Below are 26,438 nucleotides of genomic sequence, written 5' to 3' on the forward strand. Positions count from 1 at the left end.
CAGGCATTTTAATGTTAGGTGGGGTTTTTTTCCTTGAAGCTGTCGAATTTTATTGGTGTCATACCATGTTCTGGGTGCTAGCTGGACACATTCTCAAACATAACTCTCTTCCTTTTTACCAAAGTACTTTTGTTTAGACATTGGATGAAATTCTTACAAGTGCAAGAGGCCTTGTGACGCCTAGCTAGTCCTTGTGCTCGTCTGCAAAGAGGGGGATTTCACCGTTTACTCTGCTCCCGGGTCCTAATTCTACCCCTTTATCCCACCTGAAACAATTCTCCTCTTCCTCCTTTGCACTTCCACGCTTCGGATGCCTGCTCCGAGCGCCACCCTCCCTGAACCTGTGCTGACTAGCTTTGCCTTCAGCTGCCTGGTGACTGTTGTGCTACCTTGCTCAGGTGGAATTTGCTTTGCTTTGTCAAAGTCACGCTTGTTGGCAGGTCAGTGAAGCCCTTAACAGCTCAGCCGCCGGTGCATCTGAAAGAAAACAGTCCTGCAGGGACCTATAGTAAAGAACAGACTTGTCAGACACATAGATGAACATAATTTGTTGGGAAAGAGTCAACATGGCTTTTGTAAAGGGAAATCACGCCTCACCAATCTACTAGAATTCTTTGAGGGGGGTCAACAAGCATGTGGACAAGAGGGATCCAGTGGATATAGTGTATTTAGATTTTCAGAAAGCCTTTGAAAAGGTCCCTCACCAAAGGCTCTTAAGCAAAGTAAGCAGTCATGGGATAAGAGGGAAGGTCCTCTCAGGGATTGGTAACTGGTTAAAAGATAGGAAACAAAGGGCAGGAATAAATGGTCAGTTTTCAGAATGGAGAGAGGTAAATAGTGGTGTCCCCCAGGAGTCTGTACTGGGCCAGTCCTATTCAACATATTCATAAATGATCTGGAAAAAGGGATAAACAGTGAGGTGGCAAAATTTGCAGATGATACAAAATTGCTGAAGATAGTTAAGTCCAAAGCAGACTGCGAAGAGCTACAAAGGGGTCTCATAAAACTGGGTGAGTGGGCAACAAAATGGCAGATGGAATTCAGTGTTGATAAATGCTAAGTAATGCACAGTGGAAAACATAATCCCAACTATACATATAAAATGATGGGGTCTGAATTAGCTGTTACCACTCAAGAAAAAGATCTTGGAGTCATTGTGGATAGTTCCCTGGAAACATCCACTCAGTGTGCAGCGGCAGTCAAAAAAGTGAACAGAATGTTGGGCATCATTAAGAAAAGGATCGATAATAAGACAGAAAATATCCTATTGCCTCAATATAAATCTGTGGTACACCCACACCTCGAATACTGAGGGCAGATGTGGTCACCCCTTCTCAAAAAAGGTGTATTGGAATTGCAAAAGGTACTGAAAAGGGCAACAAAAATGATTAGGGGGATGGAACAGCTGCTCTATGAGGAGAGATTAATAAGACTGGGACTTTTCAGCTTGGAAAAGAGTCGACTAAGAGGGGATATGATAGAGGTCTATAAAATCATGACTGGTGAGGAGAAAGTAAAGAAGGAAGTGTTATTTACTCCTTCTCATAACACAAGAACTAGGGGTCACCCAATTAAATTAATAGGCAGCATGTTTAAAACAAACAAAAGGAAGTATTTCTTCACATAACACACAGTCAACCAGTGGAACTCCTTGCAAGAGGATTTTGTGAAGGCCAAGACTATAACAGGGTTCAAAAAAGAACTAGATAAATTCATGGAGCATAGGTCCATCAATGGCTATTAGCTAGGATGGGCAGGAATGGTGTCCCTAACCTCTGTTTGCCAGAAGCTAGGAATGGGTGACAGGGGATGGATCGCTGGATGATTCCCTGTTCTGTTCATTCCCTCTGGGGCACCTGGCATTGGCCACTGTGGGAAGACAGGATATGGGGCTAGATGGACCTTTGGTCTGACCCAGTTGGGCTGTTCTTAAGTTCTTATGACCTCTGTGTTCAGTCAGGAGACTGCTGCAAGGCATGGCTTGTTACATTGCCTGGTCATGTGATGGCTGAGCTCAGTTTCACGCTGCCAGCTCTTCCTGCCACAGCTGTGTTGGGGCAACAACGCCCACTGTGATTTGTACCTGTGACTGGGCCAGTACATGCAGGGACTCTGGAAGCATCAGTCTCATCGTTCCCAACACTGTGGGTGGGTTGCAGGAGCTATGGGGTACCTTCCCAATCTGAGGCACTGCAGTGTGGGATGCAGGAGGACAGGTTGAATCAATGCAGCTGCAGAGCTCATGGCTTCTGTGCCACAAGAAGAGAAATGGTTATACATTGTCATAGGTTTTAAGGCCAGATCCCCATGGTGATCCTCTACTCAATTGTGGTCACCAGGGCAGATCTTCAGAAAGGCATCCAGTTTTGAACTTAGCCCCACTGATGCAGGAGTCTGAGCCACCAACAGAGCTACGTTGAATGATGCCAACTGCAGATCTGGGCCTGTAGGTTTAACCCGCTGGTTGCATGCTGTTGGTCTGGTGGGTTGCCAGACTGAGTGCATGGCACCAAGGCTTTTGTTGGGGTCAGTTGTATTGAAGAATGTAATGGGCATATTTCTGACAGAAGTAGTAGCGGGGGTTGTTCATATGCCTAGGCAGACTTCTTACAGACTGGGAAAATAAGAGACACTTTTAATTCAGAGATGCCCAAGAAGACAATAAAGAAAAGTGCCCTGACAGTACGATGTGATTTTAGATTGACAGCTCTTTGGGGCGGGGACTACCTTTTTGCTCTGTGTTTGTACAGCACCTAGCACCCTGGGGTGCTGGTCCATGAATAGGGTAGGTGCTACCACAATACAGAAAAGAATCATCATTGACCTCCCGGTGATCTTTGGATATGCACATGGGCTAGTTTCCAGAGTCCACCAGGCCGTGTGAAGCCTGAGCTGTGCTCTTCTGCGTTGATTCGATTACTCTTGCTGCCCAGTCGCTTGATGACTTTTTTGTTTTGGGGATTGACTTTTGGGTTTTTTTTTCCCCTTCAGAAGTGACCGAGAGTTGCACCCACAGGATTTTAGCGTGTGGCAAACAAGCGATTGTTTGCCCATGCACACTGGGTTACTGTTATCCTACATCAGATTACTCAAGGCGCTCTTCAAACAAATCCAAATAAACAGCTTCAGGCGCTCATGCGCGTACTTGTACGTGGGCCCAGTTTACCTGTCTCCCATGCGTAACTGGGCGGAGTCTCCTCTGGAACTGGTCCCCCATGGACAGGATCAGCTCCAGGCCTGTGCTGTCCCACTTAGCAGGCTTTTGTTGGCCTTCTGCATCCTTTTCTGGGGCACAATCCAGGCCCTGCTTTGTAGAATCCTTCCCATGGAAGATGCTATCCAACATAAGTGCTAGCTGGCCATCTTAATTGGGGATTAGAGGGTGTGTTCGGGGAGGGGAAGTCACTGAATAGATGCTCTGGGTTTTTTTGGCTTATTTATTTCTTGAAATATTAATCTATCTAACCGGGTGATTTGCGCTAACAGGATTATCTGTGGCTCTGCATGCCTGTTACAAACACGTTAAACTGCTTTATGGCAAGGAGAGCAGTCAGGGCTGGTAACCAAGGTTTTATACCATACAAAACCTCTTTTGTTTCAAACCGTGGACAGGCTGGATCTCCCCCTTTCCTCGAGGAGGAGTGGCGTCCAAATCAGGAAGAAAAGCAGCAGGGTGGGAAGTGTAAGAGAGAGGCCAGGTTCTGTCACAGTGAATCCCCAGGGTTCTGAAAGAAGGGGCAGTGTTGTTGTGGTGTTTGTACCAGGGTGGTGCTGGAGCCCCCCCCCATCAGGAAGCAGTGCTGGATCTTGTTGGGAAATTTTCGTAAGAACGTTAGAACGGCCACACTGGGTCAGACCCGTTCATCTATCCCAGCATCTTGTCTTCCAACAGTGACTGGTGCCAGGTGCATCAGAGGGAATGAACAGAACAGGGCAGTCATCAAGTGATCCATCCCCTGTGCCACCCATTCCCAGCTTCAAGCAATCAGAGGTTTAGGGCCACCCAGAGCATGGGGCTGCATCTCTCACCGTCTTGGCTAATAGCCATTGATGGATCTATCTGCCTAATTCTTTTCTGAACCCAGTTATTTTTGTGGCCTTCACATCATCCCCTGGCAACAAATTCCACAGGTCGACTGTGTGTTATGGGGTCCTTATGTTTGTTTTAAGCCTTCTACCTATTAATTTCATTGGGTGACTCCTGGTTCTTGGGTTATGAGAAGGGTAATCAATACTTCCCTATTCATTTCTCCTCACCAGTCATGATTTTCTAGACTTCTATCATATCCTCTTTAGTCATCTCTTTTGTAAGTTGAACAGTCCCAGTCTTATTAAGCTCTCCTCATATGGAAGCTGTTCCATACCCCCAATCATTTTTGGTGCCCTTCTCTGAACCTTTTCCATTTCTAATCTATCTTTTTTGAAATGAGCCACCAGAACGGCACACAGTATTCAAGGTGTGGGCTTACCACTGATTTATATAATGACATTATGATAATATGGCAGTAAGTATCTATTCCTTTTCTAATGGTTCCTAACATTCTGTTCACTTTTTTGACTGATGCTTCATGTTGGGCAGATCTTTTCAGAGAACTATCCAGGATGACTCCAAGATCTCCTTCTGGAGTGGTAACGGTTCATTTAGACCCTCCTTATTTTGTATGCATAGTGGGATTATGTTTTCCAATGTGCACTACTTTCATTTATCAAATTGAATTTCTTCTGCCATTTTGTTACCCAGTCACCCAGCTATGTGAGATGCCTTTGTAACTCTTCACAGTCAGCTTTGGACTTAACCATCTTGAGTAATTTTATATCATCTGCAAATTTGCCAACTCACTGTTTACCTCCTTTTCTGGATCATTTATGAATATGTTGAACAGCACAGATCCCAGTACAGATCCTTGGGTGACCCTGCTATTTACTGCTTTTTCCACTGTGAAAACTGACCATTTATTCTTACCCTTTGTTTCTTAACTTTTAACCAGTTACTGATCCATGAGAAAAAATAATGAGGAGTACTTGTGGCACCTTAGAGACTAACAAATTTATTTGAGCATAAGCTTTCGTGGGCTAAAACCCACTTCAGAGGATGCATGCAGTGGAAAGTACAGTAGGAAGATATATATATATGTACGCACAGAGAACATGAAACAATGGGTTTTGCCATACCCACTACAATGAGAGTGATCAGGTAAGGTGAGCTATTACCAGCAGGAGGAAAAAAAACTTTTATAGTGATAATCAGGATGGCCCATTTCCAACAGTTGACAATAAGGTGTGAGTAATAGTAAGGGGGAAAATAAGCATGGGGAAGTAGTTTTACTTTGTGCAATGAGTCATCCGCTCCCAGTCTTTATTCAAGCCTCATTTAATGGTGTCCAGCTTGCAAATTAATTCCAATTCAGCAGTCTCTCGATGGAGTCTGTTTTTGAAGTTTTTTTGTTGAAGTATTGCAACTTTCATGACTGCCTGCTTTGCTTAAGAGCTTTTGGTGTGGGACCTTCTTTCAGAACTCCTGGGTGAATACCACTCGGTCCTGGTGATGTATTACTGTTTAATTTATCAGTTTGTTCCAAAACCTCCTCTACTGACACCTCAATCTGGGACAGTTCCTCAGATTTGTCACCTAACAAGAATGGTTTAGGCGTTGGAATCCCTCTCAGCCTCTGCAGTGAAGACCGACGCAAAGAATTCATTTAATTTCTCAGCCACAGCCTTGTCTTCCTTGAGTGCTCCTTTTGTACCCCGATCATCCAGTGGCCCCACTGAATATTTGGCAGGTTTCCTGCTTCTGATGTACTTTTTTTTTGCTGTTAGTTTTTGTCTTTTGTGTCTAGTTGCACTGCAAATTCTTTTTTGGCCTGCCTCATTATACTTTTACAGTTTTGACTTGCCGGAGTTTATGCTCCTTTCCATTTTCCTAAGTAGGATTTGACTTCCAATTTTTAAAAAGATTCCTTTTTGCCTCTAACTGCCTCTTTTACTCTATTGTTTAGCAATGGTGACATTTTGTTGATCCTATTACTGTTTTTTTTAAATTTGGGATATACATTTAATGTGAGCTTCTATTATGGTGTTTTTAAATAGTTTCCATGGAGCTTGCAGGTATTACACTCTTGTGAGCGTTCCGTTTAATTTCCATTTAACTAGCTTCCTCATATTTGCATAGTTCTTCTTGAAGTTAAATGCTACGGTGGTTCTTTGGTATTGTTCCCCTTACAAGGATGTTAAACTTAATTACATTGTGGTCGCTATTACTGAGCAGTTCAGCTATATTCACCTCTTGGACCAGAACTTCTGCTCCATTTAGGACTAAATCAAGAATTGCCTCTGCCCTTGTGGGATCCAGGACTAGCTGCTCCAAGAAGCAGTCATTAGTGGTGTGTGGAAATTTTATTTTTGCATCCTGTCCTGAGGTGACATGTTCCCAATAAATATGCTGATAGTTGAAAACCCCTATTATCACTGAGTTTTCTGTTTCTGTAGCCGCTTTGGTGTCCCTGAGCATTTCATAATCTTGGTCACCATCCCGGTTAGGTGGTTGGTAGTATATTCTGATTGCTATACTTTTATTATTCAAGTGTGGAATTTCAATTCCATAGAAATTCTGTTTCAACTAATCATTTTCTGTCAAAAGATCCTAGTGTATCAAAACCGAAGTTGTTCTCCAAATGGCTGGATATGAATCTCCCAACTTGAAAAAATGTTGAAAAAATTTTGAAATTATTGAAATGTTTCTTTGATATTTTTGAAATGAAAAATTCTGGTTTTCTGATCTGAAACTCTGTCTCATTCAGAAGTTTCAGTGAATGAGACACACACACACAAAAATGGCAACACCAAAACACAACATTTTGAAATGAAGTATTTCATTGGACACAAACCAAAATTTTGTTTGGGTTTTTGGTTCCCGAATAATTGAGGTTTTGACTTTGTCCCAATTTGGGGGGGGGGGGGGATTGAACTCTTGACTAAGGGACGGGAAAACCATTTTCACCCAGCTTTACTCAGGACCCCAGTGTGCTAGGCACTGTGTGTGTCTGCATGCATGCAGTATCGGCGTTAGGAGACATCGCCTGCCCCGAAGAGTTCACAGCGGAAGGTCCTGATCCTGCACTCTAATCCTCATGTGCAGACCCTGATACCTGTATAGTCCCAGTAAAGTCAGTGGGGCAAAGTACAGGGGCAGGGGACTGCCCATGTGGATCAGTTTGTGGGTGTAGCAAGCTGGGGGAGGAGGGCGGACAGCTGTTACATGTACTGCATCCAGCGTCCTCCGTGAACAGAGATGACAGACTGACTCAAAGCCATTTGATTGCCCAATTGATGGGACCAAATGTCTCTCAATCAAAAGGGTCTGGCTGTGAATCTAGCTTCCAGTGGAGTTCAGACTAACCCTGATGCTGGCTGTATTCAGATGCTCTGCAAAGCTGTCCCACTAAGAGGGAGCTGGGATTGTTTAGCCTGCAGAAGAGAAGAATGAGGGGGGATTTGATAGCTGCTTTCAACTACCTGAAAGGGGGTTCCAAAGAGGATGGCTCTAGACTGTTCTCAATGGTAGCAGATGACAGAACGAGGAGTAATGATCTCAAGTTGCAGTGGGGGAGGTTTAGATTGGATATTAAGAAAAACTTTTTCACTAAGAGGGTGGTGAAACACTGGAATGCATTACCTAGGGAGGTGGTGGAATCTCCTTCCTTAGAGGTTTTTAAGGTCAGGCTTGACAAAGCCCTGGCTGGGATGATTTAACTGGGAATTGGTCCTGCTTCGAGCAGGGGGTTGGACTAGATGACCTTCAGGGGTCCCTTCCAACCCTGATATTCTATGATTCTATGATAAGGACAGACCCCCCCACTCCTTCATAAGAATGGCCATACTGGTTCAGACCAAAGGTCCATCAAGCCCAGTATCCTGTCCTCTGACAGTGGCCAATGGTAGGTGCCCCAAAGGGAATGAACAAAACAGGTAATCATCCAGCGATCCATGCCCTGTCACCCAATCCCAGCTTCTGGCAAACAGAGGGTAGGGACACCCTCCAAAAGTGTATACCCCAATCCTAGCCCTCTCCTTCCACAGGACAGGGAGAAGAGCAGAAGACTTAAAGTCCACTAGGGACCTCGAGATGTAGCCATTAGTTATCTTGGAAGAGCTTGGATACTGCAGGGATGGGTACTGAGATGCAGTATATTGCTCTACCGACTCTTAGTCTACTTGTGCCCCTCCTCCTTGTTTGTTATGAATACTTTGCTCTTCTCACCCATGGATGTCAAAGCACTTTACAGAAGCAAGTCAGAATACCATCTTCATTTTACAGATGGGGGATGTGACTTCCCTAAGGTCCCCCAGTGAGCCGGGAATAGAATTCAGGTCTCCAGATTCACTGTCCAGAGCCCACTCTGATGTATTAGGCCATGACAAGGTGGCAATGAGCTACCAATGCAATGTGGCCATGAAAAAGGCAAATGCGGTCCAAGGATGCATCTGGTGAGGTATTTCCAGTAGAAATGGGGATGTATTAATGCCATTGTAAGAAACACTGGTGAGACCTCATCTGGAATACTGGCTACAGTTCTGGTCACCCATGTTCAAGAAAGACGAATGCAAACTGGAACAGGCGCAGAGGAGGGCCACTAAGTTGGTCAGGGGAATGGAGAGCCTAAGAGTTGGGCTTGTTTAGCCTAGCAAAGCAGAGGCTCAGAGGGGATCTGATTGTTCTCCATAAATGCATTGGGGGTACGCACCAGGGAGGCGGAAGAGCTACTGAAGCTAAAGGACAATGTTGGCACAAGAACAAATGGGGCTAAAGTGGCCATGAGTAAATTTATGCCGGAAATTAGAGGCAGGTTTCTAACAGTCAGAGGAGAGAGGCTCTGGCACAGCTTCCCACTAGGAGCAGTGGGGGCAACAAATCGGACTGGATTTAAGGTGAAGCATGCTATGTTTATGAAGGGAATTATTTGATGGGATAGCAGGGGACTGGACTTGATGATCCAAGAGGCCCCTTCCAGTCCTATGTTTGCATGATTCTAGTAGGTGAGGTGATCTCTTTTATTGGCCCAAGTTCTGTTGGCAGAGATGCGTTTTGGAGCTCCACAGAGCTCTTCTTCAGGTCAAACGGAAGCTTACCGGCTGAAGTTGGTCTGTAGCAAGGAGACGCTTCACCAGTGCGGCGCCTCCTGCTGGTTGTCTCGGGAATTAGCTCTTTCCCGCCCGGAGCGCCCTCTGCAGGCAGGTGTCTCGCCTGCCGCTGGCGCCCATGTCCCTCCTGGACCCCGGTGCCCCTTTACCTCAGGGTTCTGCCCCAGCAGTACCCCCATGCTCTTGGTCTCCCCTCCCAGGGGAACCCCCAACCCTCTAAACCCACCTTGCCTCAGTGGCTCCTGCCAGTCATCCTCTAGCCCCCGCTCACTGGGGCAGACTGCAGTGTAATGGCCACTCATCACTGGCAAGGGGGCAGGACCTGCTGCCTTTGCCTAGGCCCGGGCTGCTTTTACTCCTTTTCTGCAGGAGCGGGGCAGCCCCCCCACTGCATGGCCCAACCAAAGCCATTGCCTCACCCACCTGGGACCAGCACGTCTGGAGCAGCGGTAAAACCAAATGACTAATTGTCGCTCCTTATTGCATGCTCTGTGTGTGTTCTTCAGATTCCTTTCATCCAGGGCTCCGGTTCTGTTGTTCGTTCGCCTTACAGTTCAGTTGTGTTTACTCTGTATTTGATGGGCTATCAACGTTCTCTCTTATTAAACGTTTCCTTGATTCATGACTGTGGGTTTGCTTTTAAAGAGCCAATCACATTGATATGACATGACTAAACAAAGGCAGAGGTTGGGGGCCCAGAAAGGACACAGGAATCCTTCACAGGCGTGTTGCTAACCACAATAATTCTTGACATTGCTACTCTGTAGCGCTTCTCACCTTCAAATCGCTGTCGAGCCCGCAAGCTATGAATTGCTTCCTCCCCCTGGCAGGCAGGTAGTATGCTAATCCTACAGCTGGGGAAACTCGACAAAACAATGAAGTTACGAGTGTGCCTTCTTCAATAAATTGGCCTGGTTTTGCTCTTGTTTCGACCAGTGTCACTGCGGTGATGTCCGTGGAATTGCTTATGATTTTCACCCATGGCAGCCCCGGTATTGTCACCTGTAGACACAGGTATTTGTGTACACCACAAGTCTATGTGTGGTGCGGGTCCAACTCGGGTGCTGATTTTCTCTTGGTTACTCTTTTTCTTACTTCGTGAAGGGTTTCCAATGAGATGAGAGCTGGTGAAGGGGCCAGATGGACCACCCTGGAGACCAAAGTGTTCTGTTTACCCACAGCACAGCTGCTGTGCAGACACTGCAAAGGTGCTAACTGCCCCTCCAGGATGCTTCTGTGCTGCTCTAGGGACCAGCCCTAGGTGTCAGACCCCCGATACAGCCAGCCCTCGACCTATCTGCAGAGATGGCCGGCTGCTGCCAATTGTGCGTGTGGGAAATGTGGACAAGACTGAGACCCAGCAAACTCATTTCACGTAGACCACTGAACGGCCATGCTGGATATTCAGAGCTATAGCCCAGGTTTCAGTCCTATTTACTGGTGTGTGAGGTCTGGTTAGGATGGCCCCAGAGTGCATGGATCTCCAACCTGCTACAGTGCAACAGAGCTGGATGCTATCTTTATGTTCTTGTCTCTCGGGAGCTGCTCTTATCCCATCCAGTGGAGGAAGCATTGGGCTGGGAACAAACCAGGCTGGGACAATAAGAACCCAACTCTTCTGGGTCTTTTTGGGAGTGGGAAAGGGGACGTTTGAGACAGCTTCATGAACTCAGTTTTCTTAGGATGGGGGAATCCCATGGAAAGGTTTGTGCCTGGTGGCATCTCCAGCCTCTGCGAGAGGAGGGGCTATTTTGCAAGCTGAACCTTGCTCTTGAGAACCTTCCATGCCAGGTGGGTGTGGGAAGCAGGAATGTCGTGCAAAGCAGCTGAATGTGTAGAGGTTCGGTTGAACCCAGTGTCCTAGGTGGTGAGGTTCAGCGATCATTGGTTATTGTGTAGCACAATGACTTACAAAACAAACCTCACACGTCCCTCCATCTTTTTGGATGCCATTCTTCATTTTGAAGCATTTTTTGCCATGGCTGTAGATTAGTAGGTGCAGCGTGTGGGTGGTTGGGATTACAGAGGAAGACTCTGGACTCGTGATCAAAGAATGGAGCTGGAAGGCAAGGATCCAGGTTCTGTCTCTAGATCTCCCACTGACTTGGGGCTAGTCATTTGACTTCTATACCTCACTTTCCCTGTCTGTAAAATGGGAACACTCCTGCTGACCTACTGTTGAGGATGGGCTGAGGCAGAATTAGGGTTTGGTTAGCACTGTGAGTTCCCAGCAAAGAAATGTGGCAGAAAAGTGCCAATGTTCTATATTAAGATCTCCTCACCTGGTGAGCGTTTTAGGTGGATGATCCACCCTGGTGCTCAGGGTGCATCCAACCCAGCTGCAAAGACTCCCTTCAGCTGTGTGGCTTCACTGGGCAATGAGACAGATGGGCAGTGATGTTGTGGGTAATTAGAGCACACCCTTTTGGGTGGGGTCCAGAGGCACACAGCTGAATGCCCGGTGAGTATAATCAGCTGAGATTAAACTCACTGGCAGTGAACCCTGCCCCTCCAGAAACGCACTTCCTGCGTTGTTTTGCATTTGCAGTGACACAATGCATGGGGTAAAAGGCAGACGCTCACTGTCCGTGGTGGCCTACCTGTAATGTCAGCCAGAGGGCTCAGCTCTGAACTTCCACTCTGAACATTTTTGTCGGCAAATGCCCATGTGTTGATCCCCAAATGGCCTGTGAAAATGGTTTTGGTCTATCAGAAACCTGCCTGCCAAGCAAGATTCTATCCTTTGCTGCCAGCTTGCATAGCGGGCTGCTGGGGAACCAGCACTTCCTGGGTCCACAGCTCCAGGGCAGCCTAGCCTTGTGGACAGTGCCAGGCTGGGGACCCCAGACCTTCCTAGAGTCCAGAGCTGCAAGGCAGCCCTGCCATGCCAGGATTTCCAGGCTCACTGCTGTGGATCTGGGTTCCTGAAAGCCCCAGCTCTAATCAGGATTGACTCCCAGATCTGCAGCAGGGAACCTGCGGACAATGAGGACTTTCAGACTCCCTGCCCTAGAGTTGCAGACCCCAGGAGCCCCAACAGCTGCTGACTGAAATTTCTTGTCAGGTTTACAGCCCTAGTGAAACTGACAAGACTGTCAGTCAGCAGCTGCCCTGGTTCTGGGGAGCAGGTCTTGTTTGGGGTCGGTATTTCCAAAACCTTTTTTTTTTTTTTTTAAAGATTTGTGGTTCATGGGAAATTTTGAAAAAAAAAAAAACAGTTTACATTCAAAGTGTGGAACGAAAACAATCAAAATATTGACATGTCCCAGGAACCAGAAATCCCTGGTTTTGGGCAGCTCCTTGGTGAAGTATCACATTGCTCAGCAGTGCCCCCTCCAGTTGATCTGTAGAATGGCGTGTATGGGCTATGAGAAGAGTCAAATCTGCTCCACCTGGGCAGGAAAGAAGGTAGGCATGCACCCTGTTGACCTGCAAAATGGCCTTGCAGCGCAGGTGTAGGTGAAATGGTGGCACAGGGGTAAGGCTGTAGCCTTTGATACTGGAGGGCGTGGGTTCCAATCCTAGCGCTGCTGTGGAGCAGCGTGGCCTTTTATCAGACTTAGATGACTATAATGGTCCCTTTTGGCCTTGGAATCCATGTAGGTAAGGAGTGGGGAAGAGTCGGACGGAGACAATTGCTGGAGTTAAACTCCTGTCCAAGGTGGGTGTGAAGAGGAAATCTTATTCCAGGGCATATTTATCAGCAGAGACTTTCTGGGGCTGTTCTCTGGAGCATTAAGCAGGTATTATCATCTGCTAGGATGGAGTAGGTGAGTCCTGCACACTCAATCCCCTGCAGTTGGTAAGGTCACCCTTGGTCCTTTGTTACTTCTCGGGTGTCTTTATCGATGGCCTGGGCAGCCCTGCTGGTGGTCAGATAGCAGAAGGCTCAAGAGATTGCTCATAAGAGGTGGCTGTTGCAGATGGTCCGAGGCTGGAAGGGACTGTGAGTTACCCCTCTCTGCCACTGATGGGGCCTCGGGCATTGGTGCACCTCGGTCCCGTCTCTTCTCTGCACACAATAGCTTAGTCTCCTGAGGTTAGCCATACTGGGGTGTCATTTCACCTGTTGGGTTTAGTGCGTGGGTGCTGGCTGATGGTGGCCTGTGATATATAGGAGGTCAGACTAGATGATCGAGTGATCACTTCAGCTCTTAAAACGCTGCGATTCTTGAACACAGGGCAAAGAGCCAGACCCAGAGCCAGAAAGATTATGATGTAAGTACAAGGCAGGAGAGAATGGCTGGCTACAGCCAGACAGGGGAGAACAAGGAAACAATGAGGCCATATTGGTGACAGGCAATGGTCACAGCACCCCAGCTGATTGGGTCCTGGCAAGTGAAGTATCCTCTTCCCCTGCATGTGGTGGTTCTAGATCCAAGATAAGGCACGTTGACGGGGCAGTGCAGGGGTAAAGAGAAGAACAAAGCCTCTCTAAGCCTGTCCTTTTGGCACCTGTTCCCCAGCACTTACATTCACTTAGCGAGGGAATAAATTCCAGGGCGTGTTGAGGCTCTGAGGAGCCGCATGGTTATGAAATTAATTTGTTCCGTCCTGTAATGATTCGTGGCATATCCCCAGCAACTTAGGATGGGAATTGCTCGTAACGAGCGGTGCCTCTCCCCCCGAATAAAGGTGGCTTTAGATTAGTTTTGTTTGGCTTTTGCTGGCCAAGATGGTGACTGCTGAGTGCAGGCGGGAAGGGGGTGAAATGAGGATTGTGTGGCAAAGTAAACATTGACCTTAGAGTGGTCAGGGAGTGGGGAGAGCTTAACCACTGGCTCCCACTGCCCTGGAAGAGTTTTAGACTGCTCAGGGATGTGAGAACGCTCAGCTTTGTCCTGCCAGTGACTAAGGATCAGCAAGACGGATGCATGGAGCCAAGGTCATTTTGGAAGAATGTCCTGGCCTGGTTTGCTGGCACCCTTCCCTGCTTTTCCAGAGGGGTGTCTGCCTCTGCGGAGATCCACGGCAGCCTAAAGATTTCAAGGAAACATGACTTAATTATGGAATCATTCAGGAACCCAAGTAATAAATCAAGCGACTGAGCTGTTGAAAATCACTCGGCTTGTAGACACCTGCTCTGAAAAAAGTAAACATGCTGTACACGGGTGGGGAAAGCCTGCTCATTATATTTCCTTAATTAACCACAAAGAGATCATTAGGAAGGTGGTTTCAAACCTTTTCCACTGAGCTCTTCCACCCTGGTGCAGTCACCCGATGCGTCGCAGGGCGGCTTTCCGAAGAACTCAGAGTGAGTGCACAAGTCTTTAGAAAACACACAGCACCAGCCAAGCCTCTTTCCAAGTGGATGGCTGGATCAAAGGAATCTGGTTCTTTCCGAGTACGTGGAATCCGACGTGATGTGTGCTGCTTTAATACCTGCCTGTTCGGTCTGATCTGCTTGGCTCCTTGGTGATGCATCAGCTCTGCAGCTGTCTGCTTGGTTCAGGAGCTGCAAAGCCCATCTGGTGCGTGGTGCAGACCCAGAGTCTGTCAGTCTGGGTGGTCGCTGTCTCTCACTTTGTGTGTGTGTGTGTGTGTGGAATTATTTTTTAAAAATGTGAATTGAAAATGAAGGTGGCTTAACCCCATCCTGCAAAGTTAGGACGAGGGAAAGTATTCCCATCTAATTTATTTTGATAACAACATGGAGAGAACTCTTCAATGGGGAAAACTTTCTCTGTGCAGCCTTGAGCTTCTAACTCTTCATGTTTTAACTCAGAACCTCATAAATAATCTATGTTTAGCTGTACTGTGCATCAGGGATTCCATGGGAAGTGAAGTACAGTTGTTAGCCTCTATCTACAATACCCTGTGGAATAATATGCAGCTGCATCAATATAATGTTATGTGAATATGGATTAGAAGCGCATATGTATAGTTAGGTGGGTTTTTTTTAGTAAGTGCTTAACAGTTGACCTACAGCATTTCATGGCATATAACATTTGTGAACTACACCTAAGCTCATCTGTAGGACATCTGAAGTCCTGTTTCTGTAACATTAATACATTTTGTTCATATGGAACAAAACACGTTTTTTCAAAGAGAAATTTCAACGGTTTTGATTTTTTTCGTGCTGAAGGGCATGTATAATTTAAACACCCATCTGTAATCTCTCTGCATAGAAATCTTCCAAAGTCTCATTTTCAACCGTGACTTGTGGTTTGAGCATTGGCCTGCTAAATCCAGGGTTGTGAGTTCAATCCTTGAGGGGGCCATTTAGGGATCTGGGGCAAAAATTGGGGATTGGTCCTGCTTTGAGCAGGGGGTTGGACTAGATGACCTCCTGAGGTCCCTTCCAACCTTGATATTCTATGATTCTATGATTCTATGACTTACGCTCCTAATTCACAGAGGCACTTTTGAATCCCTGAGAGTGTGACCAGATGATATATATGATCAGCATCTGCCTGCCTCTGTGTGTGTGTGTGTGTGTGTGTGTGTGATTGCTAACATAAAATCTTAACTGCTAGCATCACTATGACACAGGCCACACTAATGCAAGTGCTTCTACGGCACTGAATACCTGTAGGCAGGACTTTCAGTGCCACATAGCATGGAGGGGGAGGGATGTGTGCAGGGTGACCAGATGTTCTGCCTGGCAGGTACGACTCAAAGCGTCTTCCTCTTCCCACTCTAGGTGACCAGCAGTGGCCGCGATGAGAGCAATAGCCACCGGGTGGCGCCTCACCTGCTGATAAAAATGATCAACAAGTCCCGTAAGTCCTTGTCGCTTTGCGTTCTTTCCCTGAGACGGGTTTGCAGGGTCATGGATGATTCATATACAGAATGGTATTTAATACTGACTGGTAGCACTATGGCAACCCCCCAAACTGGGGAAGGGACAAGGTGGGTGTCAGAAACCAAGGCAAGGATGGCTGGGCCCAACAGTCAGAGCCAGAATCAGGAGTCAAGAGCAGGATCGGCACAAGGCAGGAGTAGGGCTGGGAGCCAGGCTGGACCCAGAGCAGGGCTGGAGCAGGCTGAGGCCTGTGGTCTGTCCTCACTGTCAGGCAGGGGAGGGTTCCAAGCTATGAAGTGAGCTGGGCGTGTCTCCAGAGTGGTTTATATACCTGCCCTGAGAGTCACCAGACCAGCTCCTGGCTCCTGGATTGGCTGGAGCCTAGCGTGTGGTTGAACCAGGCTCAACCAGGGGGTTGGAGAAGGGGAAATAAAAAAGCACCCCCCTGTGAATCTACAGCCCATATGAGACTGGACTAGGATGTAATTCCCAGAGGTCCCTGCTGGAGCTTCTACTCCCTGTACTTGGTACCTACATGTTATAGTGATGGGCAAATATTAACAGGTAGTAGGTGGGTGATGGGGGGGGAATGCTGTAAATCCTCCCATCTTACGTGGACACCAGCTGCTACTAGGTTAGTGGGCAGAGACGTGAGGAGACTCTTGTGGCTGGCCGGTGGCAGGCAGGGTACACCGAGCCAGGGAAGGGGTTATGAAAGGCTGGGGCAGGGTGTGTCGGCCGGGATCAGTTTGTGATTGGTTAGATGACTCTGGATGAGCGAACGCAAGGGCTGAGTAGGGCAGGCAGATCAGGTCTAGTTTGGTTGTAAAACCAATAAAGCTAGATTAAACAGCCCAGCCTGAGGTGGACATATCACGAGCTGCACCCGGATATAAGAGTCTGGGCCAGCTAAGGGGCTTGGCAGATTGCTCTGTTTCACAGCGTGTGAGCATGAGCCTCTGAGCAGGAAGTGTCTGTTCCACAGAAACGATACATTTCTCTCAGATGCATATTTCTTTGGCTGAGCTTATTCAGTGGGTGGGACTCGTGACTCAGATAGCCACACTTCATCAGCTGCTTTATCTTTCATAACCCAGCTGTGTGCTCCTGTCGCCAGCCTTACCTGGTCAGGTGTGCCATTTCTGGGCCTCCCTGCTGATGGGTGCTAATGGCGTCCGCGCTTCATCGTTATACCAATGAGCACAGCTTCCTCTCTGTCATCTTCTGGTGTGACACAGACCTCTCTAGTGTGTTTCTCGTGCTGGCTGCTGCTTGAGCAGACGTTTCTTTTCACATCATGCGTCACTGCAGACTCTGGGCTCCATGCTGTTGTTCCCCTTTAGCTGCTTTCTGTGCATGTGGCTTCCTTTTCTTCTCCTGTTGCACCAACCCAAGTCTGGTCTCTGGTCTGGCAACCAGACACCCCGTCAGAGTAATTTACATTGAAGTTATCTCAGTAGCCTGATGAAGCATAACAAGTTTCTCCAATGTAAGCGCTGATGCTCTTAATGACAGTTCCGTGTCTTTGACCTGTATTCTGGCTACAGGTTGACCTCAAATCATGGAGGAGTTCAGTCTCCTAAATTGCAGAATTGGACCTTCAGTCTCCCACCAGTCACTGATGGAGCAGATACGTTGGTCTATTGCTGCACCTTGCACTGAAATACGGACTTGTCAAACTTTATTTTTCCCCAAGTGATCGAATATGCGTTGCGGGGGGAGGATAGCTCAGTGGTTTGAGCATTGGCCTGCTAAACCCAGGGTTGTGAGTTCAATCCTTGAGGGGGCCATTTAGGGATCTGGGGCAAAAATTGGGGATTGGTCCTGCTTTGAGCAGGAGGTTGGACTAGATACCTCCTGAGGTCCCTTCCCACCCTGATATTCTATGATTATAAATGTTACTTTTCCACCCACCCTGCAAACAGGCACTTTGAGCCTGAATGACTTTTATTCTAGTGTGAGAAATGTCAGAACAAAAGGAAACTAAAGGTAAAATCTCTATATGAGAGAGAGGGAGAGAGCTCAGCATGGGCCACCCTCTGTAACGTGCTGCAGGAGTTGCACATCCTACAATGGCAACTTCTCCCTGCAGAAGGGCAGGCTCCTTAGATGTTTAATGGTGCCAGCAGAAGGAGGGAGGTGCTGAGTTTCATAGATTCATAGATATTTAGGTCAGAAGGGACCATTATGATCATCAAGTCTGACCTCCTGCACAACGCAAGGCACAAAATTTCACCCACCGCTCCTGGGTGGGCTGATTGGCCAGACCCATTGGAACCAAAAGTTCAAATCCCAGTAGCATCACCTCAGGCAATTCCCCATTGTGGGGAGAAAAATTCTGCTAATAGAGAGCTCTTTAATCTAGCAGACATAACAAGACCTGTTGTGGGCTGTGAGCTGAAACAAGATAAATTCAGGCTCGAAATTAGATGCAAACTTTTAAGTGGAAAGCAATTAACCATGGGAGCAACTTATCTAGGGTTGTGGTGGGTTTGCCATAATCCTGAAGTCTTTAAATGAAGATTGGATGTCTTTTTCTGAAATCCTGCTCCAGCTCAACGACTAGAACTGAGCTTGTTGCAATAATGAGGGAGAGAAATTTCAGGCCTGTGTTGTGCAGGAGGAGGATCATAATGGTCCCTTCTGGCCTTAAAAAAATCTATGAAATGAAAGAAAAGGTTAGTTGCATTCTCCACACAGGCACAGCAAAAAAAATGGAACAGCTGCTGCTTTGGAGAAAGCAGGGTTAATGAGAAACCACTGCCAGAAGGCCAAATTCCCTGCTCGTGTAAATGGGCAAAACTCCACTGAAGTCAGCGAAGAAGAGAATTTGATCCAGAAATTGTATCTCCTCTTCCACTGGAATATGTCTGCATTTTCTTCACATATTAATTTTTGGGAAGGGTTAGTTAGGACTGGCGTGAATCTGGCCCTGTAAGTTCCAGCGGTTTACTTTGGAACTGGCATTATACCATAGACACCGGGGGAAGGAGGAGAACTGATCTGCACACCACTAAAGCATTTGACACGCTGCCCCATGAAACCTTATTCAAAAAATGAATTCAAATTGGCTTTGCCTGTGAATTGAGATCTGGCTAAAAGGATGTAAACCAAGGTCCATGTATTGAACTGATGGGAGGGTTGCATGTTGTGTGGTCCCAGCCCCGTGGTCCCAGCATTACTGCGTGTCCTCTGTCTCTTATAGGATGGAAGATGATCTTAGGGCTGGCGTTCTTTCTGGTGATGGCGTGGTACTCTATATCCCGCGAAGAAAGGTACATACATCTGTGAGTGTCTTTTTAAAAGTTTTAGTGGGGGCAAGAGGCTTTTCTCTTCTGCCCTTTCCTGATGGTTTCAGGCTGCCTCACTCTGAGACTAAGACACAGTGCATGGAAGGGACACACTGTCGATCTCAGGAACAGTGTGGAGCTGGAGTTGGGGATAGTTAAATGACCCTGCTTCCAGCCAGATAAAAAGGAGGCCTATCTAGTCTGGATCAGCTGGTGAGATTCACCTCCTCAGTTCATCCTACAGGATAAAGACGATTATAATTCACCAGTAAGTGCTGTCTTGTTGTGATGACATTGCATAACCATGCATTGGGGGTTCCCCTTCCCAAGCTATCATGATTTCTGGGGGACAGCTCAGTGCTTGTCCAAGGTGAATTTGGGATGACCCTGAAAAATCTGGGCTGTAGATCATGGTGAGTGAGCGTCTCAGCCTTGTCTTCACTAAAAGGTGCATTCTTACCATGTTAGCTAAGACGGATAACTTACGTGAGGTAGACTCGCAGAGAAGGCTGTTTGTAGTTTTAAGTTTGCGTGTTAGGAGGTTGAGTTAAATGACGGGGTTAGTTCACAGGATATGAGAATGCACCTTTTCCTGTACTCGACGACGCACCCGAAGGGTTAAAGAAGAAGTATAGAGGATAAGCAGTCGAAAAAGATGTCAGGCAGTTTTCTTTCGTGCTTCTGCCTAGAGCTGAAGGCGTGAGTGACGTCTCTGCATGCTGCTATCTCTCTATAGGGTGGGCTTAAGAGCCTAGTATTTGAGCATATAGCAGTCAGTAGAGAGAGGGGTGCTATTACCCACAAAGCATATTCTTAGTTTAGTGTACTTGGAGATTCCCTCAGGCTCTGCCATAGCTCCTCTGGCAACTTGTCACTAGGATGACCTGCAATAAGCTCTGCTAGTAGCACATGGCCTGGAGCTGACATGGGACCCGAGCCCTCGGTTACTGTCTGGCAGTGACAGGCTCTGCTCTCACGTGGACTCGCGCCTGCTTGCCGGACGTGGAAAGGACGGCTCGTCATGCGGGCGGAGCCCGGGCTGGGGAAATCACCATCTCCACTGCTTGCCTTACAGTTTTTCTTTCCCCGTGCAAGATGTCGGAATGACGTGTCCCCAAGGAGAGATGGAAAAGAAAGCCACGCTGCTCATAGGAAAGTGAGTAGCTGTCCTGAGCAGGAGCTGGGCCTTTGCAGGGCTGCTCTTTGCTCCCAGAGGATGGGTGGCATGTGGGAACTGGGGGAGGATTGGCACTGCGGGCTCTGGGGGTGAAGCAAGGGCGGAGAATAGACTGTGAAGTCAGCTGAAGATGCCAGTTCAGTTCAGGTTTGCACGTCTCTCTGGCTAATCCCGCTCTGTGTTCCTTGCAGTTACACGCGGGACCATCCCATGTTTTTACACCTGAACGATTACTTTTGGGTGAAGAACCGGTCGCCGTATGAGCTGCCGTATGGGACTAAAGGAAGCGGTAAGCAAACCTGATTTCTCTGCTCTGCAGCACCAATCCATGGGGTTTGGCTAATTGCAGCATGGCACATAATAAAGGAAATGTGTTCCCCTTCACACCTGCTTTTTCTGTCTCTTCTGCTGCCTCCTATTTCTTACTTGCAATCTAACCAATGTGGCTTGATCTGCTCTCTCCCGTGGCCTCTTGGCTCTGCCCTGGACTTGCTTATGGTTTGCATGGCCCTTCTGTGAGCGTGTTGCAAATAACTTCTTGTCAGCTGACCTCTGTTTTCGTCTAGGGAATTACCCCCAAACAGATGAATTCTTAGAAAGGTGTTGGTGATTGCTTGCCCAGGTTGTGAGAAAAACTTTCAGCCAGTCGGGCGTTCACAAACGGTTTGCAGCAACTTGTTTGTTGCCCATGATCCGTGAGTGGTTGTCAGAGTCACACGATACTGTTTCTGCTCCCTAACTGGATGACTAAGTCTCTTTTTAAAAAGGTGAATAAAGTCTATTTTATGTCGATTAAAAATAGTAAAAAGGTGCCTGTCCCAATCTGTAGGAGCCTTAACATCATTTATAACCCCGCAAAGTCTGGCAACGTGGAAGTAATAGTGACTGCTTTTGGTCATGTATACGCCTCCGGTTCCTGTGTGCAATGTGTCCCTCTCTGTGCCCAAGCAACACCGGATGTGGATCTCTTTTATCCCCTAGCAACTGCTCCTGGGAGATGGCAGCAGTCCTCTCCTTCCCCTCCCTCCCGGCTTTTGGCTCCCCTCCAGGAGGGACAGATAGGGTCATAGAAACATGGGTCTAGAAGGGGCCTCGAGAGGTCATCAAGTCCAGCCCCCCTGTGTTGTGGCAGGGCCAAGTAAAGCTACGCCATCCCTGACAGGCGTTTGTCGAACCTGGCTTTAAAATCCTTCAATGATGGGGATTCCTTGGATGCCTTCCTTTGATGCCTATCCTGGAGCTTAACTGGCCTTAGAGTTAGAAAGAAAGTTTTTCCTGTTATCTAACCTAAATCTCCCTTGCGGCAGATTAAGCCCATTGCTACTTTTCCATGTCCACTGAAGGTAGGACAACAATTGACCACGGTCCTCTTTGTAACATCCCTTAACATAGCTGAACTCCGTTATCAGGTCCCCTCTGTCTTCTTTTCTCAAGACTAAACATGCCCAGATTTTTAGCTTTTCCTCCTAGGTCAGGTTTTCTAAACCTTTAATCATTCTTGTTGCTCTCCTCTGGACTCTCTTCAGTTTGTCCACTTCTCTCCTAGTGTGGCACCCAGACTTGGACACAGTACTGCAGCCGAGCTTCACCAGTGCCGACTGGAGTGGGACAGTTACCTTCTGTGTCTTACATACAACGCTTCTGTTAACACACCCCAGAATGTTGTTAGTCTTTTTTGCAACTGCATCACATTGTTGACTCCTATTCAATTTGTGATCCACTGTAGCCCCCAGATCCTTTTCAGCAGTACGACCACCTAGCCGCTGATTTCCCATTTTTGTGGTTGTGCATTTGATTTTTCCTTCCTAAGTGAAGTACTTTGCACTTGTCTGCACTGAATTTCATCTTGTTGAATTCAGACCAGTTCTCCAGTTTGTCAAAGTCCGTTTCAATTCTAATCCTGTCCTCCAAAGTGCTTGCAGCCCCTCCCAGCTTGGTGTCATCTGCATATACTCTCTACTCCATTAGCCAAGTCATTAAAAAAATACCAGACCCAGGACTGACCCCTGCGGGACCCCGCTAGATACACCCTCCCAGTTGGACAGTGAACCATTGATAACAACTTTCTGAGTCCGGTCTTTCAACCAGTTGTGCACCCACCTTATAGTAATTTCATCAAGACCACATTTCCCTAGTTTGCTTATGAAAGTCTCATGTGGGTCTGTGTCAAAAGCCTTACTAAAATCAAGATGTATCACATCCACTGCTACCCCCATTCATTAGGCCAGAAACTCTTTCAAAGAAGGATATCAGGTTGGTTTGGCATGATTTGTTCTTGACCGATCCATGCTGGCTAGTCCTTGTTATCCTTTTATCCTCTAGGTGCTTACAAATTGATTGTTTAATCATTTGTTCCCGAATTTTTCAGATATTGAAGTTAGTCTGCCCAGTCTGTGGTTCCCCATGTTCTCCTGATCCCCCTTTTTAAAAATAGGAACTATGTTTATCCTTCTCCAGCCTTCTGGGACTCACCCATCTTCCATGGATTCTGGAAGATAATTGCTAATGGTTCCAAGATTGCTTCAGCTCGTTCCTTAAGTACCTAGGATGAATTTCATCAGGCCCTGCTGACTTGGATACATCTAACTTATCAAAATAGTCCTTAACCTGTTCTTTCCCTATTTTGGCTTGCGTTCCTTCCCTCTTGTGAATATTAATTGTTTTGAGTGTCTGGTCACCATTAACCTTTTTAGTGAAGACTGAAGCAAAATAGGCATTCAACACCTCAGCCTTCTTCATGTCGTCAGTTATTAGCTCTCTTTCCCTGCCAAGTAGAGGACCCACGCTTGCCGCTGACTTTCTCTTGCTCCTAATGTATTTAAAGAACCTCTTCTTATTGCCTTTCGTGTCCCTGGCTAGGTGTTACTCATTTTGTGCCTTAGCCTTTCTGATTTTGTCCCTACATGTCTGTGCTGTTCTTTTGTACTCCTCCTTAGCAATTTGGCCATGTTTCCACTTTTTGTAGGATTCTTTTTTGATTTTCAGGTCATCAAAGGGCTCCTGATGGAGCCATATTGGTCTCTTTTGATTTTTCCTGTCTTTCCTTCGCACTGGCATAGTTTGCAGTTGCGCATTCAGTTGAGAACCTGCCAGCTCTCTCGAACATCTACCCAAGTCCTCACTCCTGGCAGGAGCAGTTCACTTCGGGGTGTGGATGGCAGGGAGGGGTCCGACGGTGGAGATGTGAGAGACTTCAGCCACCATCTGCCAATGAACATGGTTGCTCCCAGCTCCTCCTTGCCTGCCTGCCCCATGGGTGTTGATGTGTGTGGTGAACCCCACTGCAGCTGGGAGGTGTATAGCCTCTGGGGGAAGCTCTGGGCAGCGCTGTGTGTTAATAGTGGGTAGGAGATCTGCTGGTGCAGATGCAGGTTCCTCTGGAGAGAGCGAGAGTCTTCTGTCGTTGCTGTCATTATTTATTTGTAGCACTTAGGGGCCCCAGTCATGGCCCAACACCCCGTTGTGCCGGGTACTGTGCAAACTGCCCCAAAACACTTGCAATCTAAGTCTAAGACAAGAAACAACAGGTGGATGCAGACAGAAAAGGGTGCCCAAGGAAGCAGGAACAGAGTGCATTTGGGAGCAGCCCTGGGGCTCGTGAGTGCTGACGCTAGAGGGCAGGTTAACAGGACAGCTGCTAAGGAAGGCTCTATCCAGTCTTTCTCAGTGCTCCTGCTTCGAGGCACCTAAGTGCATCGTGTTGTTTATTCCCACCGCTGCCTGATCAATAAGTACATAGAATCATAGAATATCAGGGTTGGAAGGGACCTCAGGAGGTCATCTAGTCCAACCCCCTGCTCAAAGCAGGACCGATCCCCAATTAAATCATCCCAGCCAGGGCTTTGTCAAGCCTGACCTTAAAAACTTCTAAGGAAGGAGATTCCACCACCTCCCTAGGTAACGCATTCCAGTGTTTCACCACCCTCCTAGTGAAAATGTTTTTCCTAATATCCAACCTAAATCTCCCCCACTGCAACTTGAGACCATTACTCCTTGTTCTGTCATTTGCTACCACTGAGAACAGTCTAGATCCATCCTCTTTGGAACCCCCTTTCAGGTAGTTGAAAGCAGCTATCAAATCCCCCCTCATTCTTCTCTTCCATAGACTAAACATCCCCAGTTCCCTCAGCCTTTCCTCATAACTCACGTGTTCCAGTCCCCTAATCATTTTTGTTGCCCTCCGCTGGACTCTTTCCAATTTTTCCACATCCTTCTTGTAGTGTGGGGCCCAAAACTGGACACAGTACTCCAGATGAGGCCTCACCAGTGTCGAATAGAGGGGAACGATCACGTCCCTCAATCTGCTGGCAGTGCCCCTACTTATACATCCCAAAATGCCATTGGCCTTCTTGGCAACAAGGGCACACTGTTGACTCATATCCAGCTTCTCGTCCACTGTAACCCCTAGGTCCTTTTCTGCAGAACTGCTGCCGAGCCATTCAGTCCCTAGTCTGTAGAGGTGCATTGGATTCTTCCGTCCTAAGTGCAGGACTCTGCACTTGTCCTTGTTGAACCTCATCAGATTTCTTTTGGCCCAATCCTCCAATCTGTCTAGGTCCCTCTGTATCCTTTCCCTCCCCTCCAGCGTATCTACCACTCCTCCCAGTTTAGTGTCTTCTGCAAACTTGCTGAGGGTGCAATCCACACCATCCTCCAGATCATTTATGAAGATATTGAACAAAACCGGCCCCAGGACTGACCCTTGGGGCACTCCGCTAGATACCCGCTGCCAACTAGACATGGAGCCATTGATCACTACCCGTTGAGCCCGACAATCTAGCCAGCTTTCTATCCACCTTATAGTCCATTCATCCAGCCCATACTTCATGGCTGCCTCTGTCTCCCCTGCCAGCCTCAGAGGCACTGAACCGTTCTTGTTAAGTTGTTGCACTCTTTCCTTCCTGCTGTACAGCTCATGAGTTGTCTTGCGTGGCTGCCACGGCCTCGAGGAGGAAGCTCCGGTATGTGCTGCAGGGTCCGTCTACTGGGAAAGACCTGAGGGCGCTCAGAGCATCTTTGCTACTTGCACTGACCTCTCTCTCTACCTGACCTCCCCAGTCCTGCCAGTCAGCGCATGGCAGAGGGGACTGCGTGTGGAAGGTAGCCAGGCCCAATTGCTTTTGTCCAGAGGGAGGATGGGGGTGGAGACTTTGATGGTGGGAAAGGGGATGATCCCAGGGAAACAGCCCTCCAAAAGAAGAATTCCCTCTCTGGTTGCCATGTGGTACATGGGGGTAGCCTGGGGTCTTGTGCCTAACATGGGGATTTCATGGCTTCTGGGGAGGACTGATCTCACTAACTGTCCCCTCGCATTCCTTTGCAGAAGACATTCTCCTCCGGGTGTTAGCGATCACCAGCTACTCGGTGCCCGAAAGCATCCAAAGGTAATTCCAGTGCATCTAATGTTTCTTCCCGTGCTGCCATTGTCAGGTGAATGATCATCACAGAGCTGTGGAAGGGGCTGGACTGAGAGCTCTGGAGACTCAAGTCTACTCTTTATCCACCAGTCAGGCACGGGGCACAGTGGCAGGGCTAGCTCCTTTCTGCCCCCCATGTGTTGTCTAATACCAGTGTGCCCTTGTGAGGGGTTCAAGCCCCACAGCCCATCCGGCCCTTGGCTTCTCTGCTGGGCCAGTTAGAGCAATCTGTGAGTTGAGGGATTTGGTGTCTGGATCTCCAGGCTAGGGCCTTGAGTTTTCAGAGTCACTTCATGTAGGTCACCAGTGCTCAGGTGGCATTTGGAGACATTCAGTTACTGCCAGCCTGGACTCACGCTAGATGAGAAGATCCCTAGCAAAGATTTTGATGAACCAAAAATTGGATTTAAACCCAGCAGAGCTCCCTCTCCGAATGAACACAGGAAGCTCTTGGCCTGAATACCAAGGAGGCTGAAGTCCATTTATATTGGCCTATGTGTGTCTCTTTTTCCTTCTTGGTCCCCTTGTGGATGTTGATAAATCATCTGACCAGGCTCTGGATCAAGACAAAGAGACAATGGAGTCGTCTTCTCCATTAGGTGGGGTTGGGTTGTCGTCATGCAAACATCCACCATCTGTGTCTGTCCGAGGCAGCGCGAAGGTCCACA

General features: G+C 47.6%; 1 protein-coding gene across 40 annotated transcripts in view; it reads left to right on the plus strand.

Annotated features, from left to right (window-relative positions):
- ST3GAL4 (ST3 beta-galactoside alpha-2,3-sialyltransferase 4) overlaps positions 1–26,438 on the plus strand; it is a 179,142-nt gene that overhangs the window by 137,338 nt on the left and 15,366 nt on the right. For 39 of the 40 annotated variants that reach the window (XM_077840004.1, XM_077840010.1, XM_077840019.1 and 36 more), the window contains 5 exons: positions 15,785–15,863; positions 19,092–19,173; positions 20,252–20,332; positions 20,545–20,642; positions 25,677–25,737. In XM_077840004.1, the coding sequence (XP_077696130.1) occupies positions 15,785–15,863; positions 19,092–19,173; positions 20,252–20,332; positions 20,545–20,642; positions 25,677–25,737 (401 nt within the window). The remainder of the gene's footprint in view (positions 1–15,784; positions 15,864–19,091; positions 19,174–20,251; positions 20,333–20,544; positions 20,643–25,676; positions 25,738–26,438) is intronic. The other variant, XM_077839989.1, reaches the window with a different exon arrangement.

The sequence above is a fragment of the Eretmochelys imbricata genome, chromosome 22 (genome assembly GCF_965152235.1).
Source record: "Eretmochelys imbricata isolate rEreImb1 chromosome 22, rEreImb1.hap1, whole genome shotgun sequence".
Taxonomy (NCBI): Eukaryota; Metazoa; Chordata; order Testudines; family Cheloniidae; genus Eretmochelys; species Eretmochelys imbricata.